Raw genomic sequence first — 8,902 nt, 5'->3', positions numbered from 1 at the left:
CGCATCTTTTCGTCCATGGAAAAAGAAAAAAAATATGCCCTGAAAACTTTGTAGGCCGTTTTGGCCGTGCAGGTGGGAACACGCATCTCTGGCAACTCAACGGCCGTTTCCTTGTGCCAGTGCCAGGCAGGCTGAGGCGCCGCTCGGGCACGTTCAAGCGAGCTGCTCCATCATCTGCACGAGCCTCCCTGATCTGCCCGGAGGCGCCAACCACATGCCGATATGCCGTAGGCCCCCAGTAGAGCATGCGAATGTGCTTCAGCTCCAGCCGCGACAAACCTCCTAGGAGCCGAACGCGCCGGAGGATCCAGGCATCGCCGCCGCTACCCGGTTGCCGGCGGCAACCGCGATGCGAGCGAGCGGCGAGACCTCGCGGACAGTGACCACCGGAACGGAGACAAAAATTTCGCTCGCAGGGCGGAGAGAACAAAAACGAAGCGAGCGACGCCAACGCTGGCCAACTCATCAGGAGCGAGGGATGGGCGGGCACCACCCGCTCTACTAGGTGGCCCGGAGATCTCTGCCGCGGGGCCCGCCCTCCCCCGTGCCGCCACCTCCCCACCACGCGACGCCGACGGCCAACGCGTTGGCCGCCTCCCACCTTTATATAACCCCGCCTCCACGGCTCCGACCCGGCCTCTAGCCAGCCTCACAGCTCTTCATCCGCTCGCTCCGGCCGTTACCCAAGCGCACGCCTCAGCTCAGCGCACTGCCTCCTCCATCCTAGGAGTAGGAAGGCGGCGCCGGCGCCCGCAGAAGAGAGAAGCTCGGGGAGCGGCTGGTCGGTCGCGGCGGCCGCGGCAATGGTGGACGTGGACCGCCGGATGGCCGGCCTGACCCCGGCGGCGCACGCGGCGGGGCTGCGGCGCCTGTCCACGCGCGCCGCGGCGGGGCCCTCGTCGGCGTCGGCGTCGCCGCGGCACGGGCTGCACTCCTTCGCCCCGCTCGCGGCCGCGGTGCTGGCCCACCTCCGGGCGTCCGGGGTGGCCGTGCTCCCGGGGCTCACGGAGCTCGAGCTGGCGCGCGCCGAGGCCGAGCTGGGGTTCGCGTTCCCGCCCGACCTCCGCGCGGTGCTCGCCGCGGGGCTCCCCTCGGGGCCCGGGTTCCCGGACTGGCGCGCCCGCGCGGGGCTCCGGTCGGCGTTCGACCTGCCCATCGCCGCAGCGTCGCTGCAGATCGCGCGCGGCGCGCTGTGGCCGCGCTGCTGGGGCCCGCGCCCCGCCGACCCGGACCGCGCGCTGCGGCTCGCGCGCTCCGCCATCCGCCGCGCGCCGCTGCTCGTGCCGCTCTTCGACCGCTGCTTCCTGCCCTGCCGCCCCTGCCTGGCGGGCAACCCGGTGTTCTTCGTCACCGACGACCGCGTCCTCTGCTGCGGCCTCGACGTGCTCCACTTCTTCACCCGGGACTCCTGCTTCCAGCCGCTGGACCCGTGGGCGGCGCCGTCGTCGGCGGCGCAGCACGGCGAGGCCGCCGCCGCGACGCGCCGCAGCCTCGACGCGGCCTGCAGCGGCGCGGCCCCGCGCTGGATCGAGTTCTGGAGCGACGCGGCGTCCGACCGCCGCCGCCGCGACTCGTCCTCGTCGGAGGCCTCCACCGCGTCGTCGCTGTCCTCCGGGTGCGCGTCGCCGCCGCCGGTGGCGGCCAGGATGGCGAGGACCCCGCACTGGGTGGACGCCTACCTGGACCGGCTCGGCGCCGTGCTGCGGCAGGGCGGGTGGAGGGACACGGAGGTGACGGAGATGGTCGAGGTGGCGGCCTACGGGGTGTTCGACGGCGAGGAGGCGGCGGCGGCGCCCCCCGCGGCCGACCCCGACGCGGTGCTCGACGCGCTGCTGCTCAAGGCCGACCGGTGCTCGGACTCGCTCCGGCACGCCGGGTGGAGCTCCGAGGACGTGTCGGACGCGCTCGGGCTCGACCTCCGCCGGCGCAAGGAGCGGCCGCGCCCCGCCGTGCGGATACCGCCGGAGATCGCCATCAAGGTCGAGCGGCTCGCGAAGTCGGTGGCGCGCCGCTGACTGACCGGCCTCGCCGGAGAGGCACAGCCGCACAGGCACTTGCCACCGGCGGCCGGCGGCCATTTCCTTTTCTCTAGGGAAAAAAAGTTGCTCTTTTTTTATCGACTTTTTCGCTATACAAGGAAAGAATACCTGTACTTTAATCGAGTAGTAAAAACTGTACGAAAAAGTTAACCCCATGATCATGTCCATGCCAAGGTGTAATTAAATGCTTGGAAGTGAGCAGTACTAACGGCTACATTTGATGGCGCAAGCCATTTCTTCCCCGTCTTCCATGGCTGATGGGTCTCGCTAATGCTGAAGTTCGAAGGCCTATAAGAAAGAAGAAGCAACAATACTTGAAAGATCGCCGTGATTTGCATGGAATTTACAGAAAAGTGTTCGGTTTCAACAAGGGCATGAAAGCACACAGACACACACGGAAGAGTCGGAGCCGTCGCGATTGCGGAGTTTCCCATCCAAATTTTTTCACTCAGCACATCAAAAAGAAACTTACATACATAAAATATTAAATATAAATTAAAAAATAACTTATTACACAGATTAGCTGTAAATTGTGAGACAAATTTAGTGAGTTTACTTAATTCTTGATTTGCAACAATGATGTCACCGTAATTATTTGCTAATCGTGATTTAATTACCCTTTAATTATTTTTATTAGATTCGTCTCGCGATTTCTATGCGAGATCTATAATTAGTTTTACAATTATTCTACATTTACCGCTTCTAAATGGTAAAATTCTATTCGCAAAAAAATTTCGTCAACTAAACATCCCTCCAGAGTGGTTTCGTTTTTTCCAATCTGTTTCCAATCTGGCTGTGTTTAGATGAGGTGAAAAGAGGAAGAAAAAGTCACATCAGTCACTGTAGCATTTTTCATTGTTTGTGGTAAATATTGTCCTACCATGACCTAACTAGGCTCAAAAGATTCGTCTCGCAACGTACATCAAAACTATGCAATTAGTTTTTTTATTTAACTACATTTAGTACTACATGCATGGATTATTTGCTATATTTAATGTTTCGATGTGATAAGAGATGTGATAGATATGATGGAAAATTTGGAAATTTGGTGGTAACTAAACACACCCTCTTTTGATAAGGATACGGTACTTTGTGTCCATTCTCTGGGTGTCAAGGCGGATGCCGGTGTCTGCCGCCAATCTACAAGATCATAGATCTCATCTGCCGAGCCCAGTCACTTCCAGGCTGTGTTTATATGAGGTGAAAATAGGAGAAAAAATCACATCAGTCATTGTAGTATACTGTAACACTTTTCGTTTGTTTGTGGTAAATATTGTCCTATCATAACCTAACTAGACTCAAAAGATTCGTCTCGCAATGTACATCAAAACTATGCAATTAGTTTTTTTATTTAATTATATTTAGTACTTCATGCATTGATTATTTACTATATTTAATATTTCGATGTGATAGGAGATGTGATGGATGTGATGGAAAGTTTGGAAATTTGGTGGGAACTAAACACACCTATTAGCAAACGGTCAGATTCCAGGTAGCCGCTGCCGTACCGGTATAGTTTTGCGCCAGGGATCTTCCGTGCGAGATCTAGCCAACTACTACTTCGATGTCCAAGTCTGTGATCCTGTGGTCTTTCCCTTCATCAGAGTTTAATTCACCCTGTATTTTATTCACTGACTGTATTCACTCTGTTTTACCGTCCAGATTCTGCTTTTTAACCCTACCCTTTTCAAAGCCATGAAACGTTGGTTGGCTCGTGAGCTCGTCGGTTGGGCAACGCTCGCGCAGTCATGCCCGCACTAGTGCAGTGTCCTCTGCTTTGCTCGCTTTTGGTTAGGGTTGGGGGTGGTGTTCTGTGAGCGTGCATGCCTAGGCTAGCTCTCGCACCCTTTTCGTACAGCCTCTGCTCGGCCACAGGGGGAAAAGAGCAGCCTTGTTCGTTGTTCCGTTGCCGCGGGCCCGCGGAGGCAAAGCGAGCGCGCGCACGCACGCACACGCGCGCGGCCGGGGGGAGGGAGCGGCCGGCTGGCAGGCCCTCGGGAGCCGCGCGGTCGTGTCGCGCGCGCCTGCCTCTGCGGCGCTGCCCGCCCGCCGCGCCGGCGCCTCCGTGCGGCTGGCGGCCGCGCGCGTGCTAGGGCGCAGCATCGCGTTCCCACCTCGCCCCGTCACCACGCCGCGCGTGAGGACTGAGAGCGACAGGTCTGGGGGGGGTGCTGCGGCGCCGGCGCGCCATCTCGGTTCAACGCGGCGGGCGGCGTGCGCCCGCCCTGCCCTGCCCCTCTGCGCGCGCCGCGCGGCGTCGCGGAAAGCGGAGCCGCGGCCTTTGGCGGAACAGCGACCGCTTGGCGTGCCCGGCGTGGCGGTGGTCCTGGCTGGCGCCCTGCGGCGCCGGTCTCCCCACCGCCAGGCCGAGGCTGCCCGCCGCCGTATCTCGACCGTTGGTTTGGTTGGATTCGATTTGAAATGGCTGGCGAAGGCTGCGCGCGCGGAGCGGCAGGGCCCGGGGCTCGTACTCGTTCGCCTCCAAAGCTGTCGCCGCCAGCTTTGACGGAAGCAGGAGAGGGGAGGACGGCGACATGCACGCACGCTGGCTGCTGCCGGGGTTCCGAGTACTTCGCTGCGAGCGTTGGTCGGGAGCTCCGAGAGGTTCCGTGAATTTTTGAACCCGGGAGGTGCGGCAAAGCAGAGGCGGATGGATCACAGCTTCCGTCCCGCTTAAACTAGGTTAAACCCAGCTTCGTTTACGCTGCAACTAGGGGATTAAAAATTGGAGCAGCGCGGTAATATCCTGTACTCTCTTTTTTTTATTAAACTTGATCCTGTCAAATTGTTCCTTTGTTTGACATGTTAATGGTCGTCAGAGGAGGTAACAGCTACTAGCAGCTAGTACTCTTGTAGGCTGTAGCTTCAGCGTTGTGCCCGGCCTTTCCACTTGGGACTGTCCGCCACAACGGGAGTTTCTTACTCTTCTTTGCATGTACGGTAGTAGCATTTACGCTTGAGGTCCTGCTAATTTGCGAGTAAAAAAACCCAGGCGCAAGGGCGGGCCCAACTCAATTCAAGGGTATTCAACTGAATACCCATTATTTTGGTAAGAAAAATTTATACATATAGTATATAACATGTGTATATATTCAAAAATCGAAAAAGGACATGTAATAGCAGCCCAATCAACCTCCTCTCCTTCGGCTCAAAAATGATACTATCCCACCTTCCCTTGCCCCTAACCGACGGCCCAATGGCCCAATTCTACCCTACGATCAACTCCAGCGCTCCCAGCGCAGTGCGCGGCCGGTGGAGTCCGAGCAACTCCAGCACGTCCACGCACTAGGCCCCACCACCACTAGGGCTCCGCGCCTCCGCGCTGGGTGGTAGGCTGGCAGCAGCCGAGTGTGGAGAGCTTCATGGCGCACGCGTGCGCAGCCAGCAAGGGATTCACACCTCTGTGGGCCGGCGGCAGCAAAGCAGCACGCGCTAGGCTCGCAGGGGCTACGCACCTCCGCGGGGCTAGCGGCAGCCGAGCGGCGAGCGCGCGCTAGGCCCGTGGGGGCTCTGCAGCTCCGCGGTGGTCGGCGGCACCAAAGCCACGAGCTGCGAGTGAGCCAGGCAGCCAGCGAGATAATTCAAGTCGTTCTCTTTCTCTTATTATTAAGTAGCTTATTAGTCAGTTCTTCATGATTGTGGTCCACCTTGGTTGCAAGTTTTTTGTTTGGTTTTCTAGTAGTTTTGCAAGGCAGGGGCGAAGCTAGATCACGAGAGCACCGGGGTCTTATGTAGAAGAGGATGGGATCATTAACAGCTAGCTACAATAATTTGCACTGATTTCCTCAAAATTTGTGGGGGTTGGCGGACCCCGATAACAAGCCGTAGCTCCGCCACTGTTGCAAGGGCAGTAGCCAGGGTTATCTTCGTGAAAAGAAAACAAAAGAAATGATTAATAAGATTTGCTCTTCTTCATTTCTTCCTTTTTATGTTTGTTGTCATTGTAAATTTTAGATATGATTCTCGACTCGTTCATTGGTCAACACAGCAGAAGAAAAAACTTTCTGGATATAATTGGTAGTAGTTTCATATATTATATAATTACTCAATTTGAACTATTCGATGCTATAATAAATTATGCAGGCTAATATTTTTTTATGGATACCGGCCAAAAATAAAGGTTTAGGTTGCAAAAAAAATCTTTTACCCATTGAGATTTTGAATACCCATGTTCAAAATTCTGGGCCCGCCCCTGCCCAGGCGCCCAACTTTTTACTGCTAACGAGATCAACTGAACCGCGAGGGACAAATGTTGCCACTGCTTTTGCATTGTTATTATTGCCAGCACACCACTAGAAAACGGCAAAAAAAAAAACGATACCTCTGTAAAAAAGAAGATTGCAAAATTCAGTGGCGAATCTGCACATCACTACAAGATTAAGGTTCAGGATTTATGATTCACTCAACTCTTAGGCCCTGTTTGTTTTCGCTCAGCTTATAATCTAAGTGTGTCCGAGAGAAGCGAAGATTTTCTCGCTTCTCAATTCTCGTTTCTCGTTTCTCGTAGTTCAAATCTCTGAAGCGGATTACCATATAAGCGAAAATAAGCGAAACATTTGTTGAGATTATCGTTTATTTCCCCTGAGAAGTCAATTATAATAAAAAACAAATAAGGCCTTAAGCCAACCATAGAGCAGATCGGATCCATCCAATTGGCATAGTAGTACTAGCTAGTACAAATGTGGAAAATGTATGTATGAGTTAATAATCAAACTCTACAGCTTCTAACTACTAAAGCTGCCTAGTACTATAGGATGTAATGCGTTATTGATTAGTAGTCCTAATCCTTTGCGTTGGTAAGGACGACATGCGAAGAGCATCGTGTTAGTTGACGGGTATCATGCGTGCATATGATGCACCGCTATGATTGCAGGACGGAGGGTCCTTGCATGTCCTATGGTGTCCGTCCAAGCCTCCAAAAACACCAAGAAAGTGGAAACGCTAGCTTGTCGCAAACGAGCGCGCGAGCCAACGCGGATCGATCAAGCACTGCAACTGCAAGGATTCCCTGCGTTGTTTACGTCGAATCCTTCAGGTCTTTCCTGTGGTCCTGCTCCAACACTCATCTGCCGACTGCCGTCCCTGCCGCCGACGGAGTTCTTTCGGAGCGCTCGCGCACGCGGATTTCTGTCGCGGGACGGGGTTTTTTGGGTGTAAAAGCGTGTCCAAGGTTTGGCTTGCTCGCTCGACGGGGGAGCACGAACTGGACATGAAAGCGTGGCAATACGCCTGGACCACAGTCACGAACGGGTGATGAACTCGATCTAGACATGATTTGGATGGGATGGTGATCGATGCACACGCTTCGTGTACTTTTTCGTTCTTGTCTAACCGAGTGCTGAATTGTTTATGGTTGGATGCACCCCAGGGGAAAAGCATAACGAGACGAACGGGTTGTCCCAATACCTTTTGTTTTTTCCCTGAATGGAGATTAAAATTGCCACACTATTCCTGGACCACATCGATGTAATCCGGCCCGATGCAGCAGAGGCTTTAGTAGCTAGCAGGCATCACACACGCATTGGTACTAAGATGACTGAGGTTACTTCGTCAATCTCAAGATAAGTGAGGTCGATCGTGTTTGTATATATGAGCATCATCAACTGTGCTATCCTTTGGACAATATACCCTTTTTTTTCATATTCTTTGTAAATCCTCCAACTAATTCTTTTAGCTAGCAAAGGCGGTGTACAGCTCATTGTGGGGGCTACTTTGTTAGATTATATTCATCGCATTCTTAATAGAGAAAAGTTCAATTTACTCCTCGGGGGGGCTCGCTGGAGCAGGAGGGGGATTTGATGACGGCCGGAGTTAGAGAAGAAGAGGGTTATTAGGCAACAGTAATGGAGGTACCAAAGGGCACTTTCATCCGGTGCCTTAAGCCATTTTTCTAGTAGTGTTAGGCAACAGTAATGGAGGAAGGGAGAACAATTGGTTGATGTTGCTTGTGATCTTGATATGGTAGTGTAAGTATTTGTGCTATTTTTATCTCGAGTGTCTTAGAATTTATGGTTAATATAATAATCGCATCTGATGAATCAGAGTGAACATAAGAAACTTGTATATGTATTCGCTAATTAATGGATACAAGATATGTGTGTATTCTCGGTAAGCTACAAATGAGATGGTGACAAATAGATCCGATAAAGGAAGTAGTTTTTGCATGGTCTAATTTGTGTGCGGGGTGGGGGTGGTTTTGAATCAGTTTTTCCTCAACGTTTTGTTTCTCGGTAAGCTACAATGAGACGGTGACCAATAGATCGGATAAAGGAAGTAGTTTTTGTATGATCTAATTTGTGTGCGTGGGGGGAGGGGGGGCAAATTACCCTCAGACACAAGGGTGGTTTTGAATCAGTTTTTCCTTGATGAATTGTTGCATGTGTTGGTCCATCATGAGGAGTTGGATCCAGGGCCGGCCCTGGGGCAGTGCGGACGGTGCAACCACATCAGGACTCAAAAAATTGGGGCCTCCAAAAATTGCTATGCTAAGAGACCTATTAAGTCACAAGTAACAGTTTGCTAAGAAACTAGCTCGTTTAGGTGTTGAAAGGGACCCGAATCATTCAAGTATTTGGCATGACCTCTCCCACACTTCGTAACCCGTATTGTTGAGTGTGACATCTCTGACCAGTTGGATGAATAAAGCAATGAGCTGCTTTGGTATAAAAAAAAGTCGCAAGTGCTAATTTGTGTGCGTGGTGGGGGGAGGGCAAATGTCCCTCTGACACAAGGGTGGTTTTGAATCAGTTTTTCCTAGATGAATTGTTGCATGTGTTGGTCCATCATTAGGAGTTGGATCCAGAACCGGCCCTGGGGCAGTGCGGATGGTGCGACCACATCGAGACTTAAAAAAATTGGGGGCC

General features: G+C 53.2%; 1 protein-coding gene across 1 annotated transcript; it reads left to right on the top strand.

Moving 5' to 3' along the window:
- Positions 1-612: 612 nt before the first annotated feature.
- On the top strand, positions 613-2,281 carry LOC120677314. The gene is made up of 2 exons (XM_039958464.1): positions 613-2,101; positions 2,143-2,281. Exon 1 carries the CDS (start codon positions 804-806, stop codon positions 2,013-2,015), a length of 1,212 nt encoding a protein of 403 aa, XP_039814398.1. The 5' UTR covers positions 613-803; the 3' UTR covers positions 2,016-2,101; positions 2,143-2,281.
- The last annotated feature ends 6,621 nt before the right edge of the window (positions 2,282-8,902 follow it).

This window comes from Panicum virgatum, chromosome 6N (genome assembly GCF_016808335.1).
Source record: "Panicum virgatum strain AP13 chromosome 6N, P.virgatum_v5, whole genome shotgun sequence".
Taxonomy (NCBI): domain Eukaryota; kingdom Viridiplantae; phylum Streptophyta; class Magnoliopsida; order Poales; family Poaceae; genus Panicum; species Panicum virgatum.
The sequence above is the reverse complement of the archived record's forward strand: the minus strand, read 5'-3'. Positions and strand labels throughout refer to the sequence as shown.

Excerpts from the sequence above, each read along its gene's own strand:
- LOC120677314 (XM_039958464.1), top strand. The coding sequence starts at position 804 with ATGGTGGACGTGGACCGCCGGATGGCCGGCCTGACCCCGGCGGCGCAC.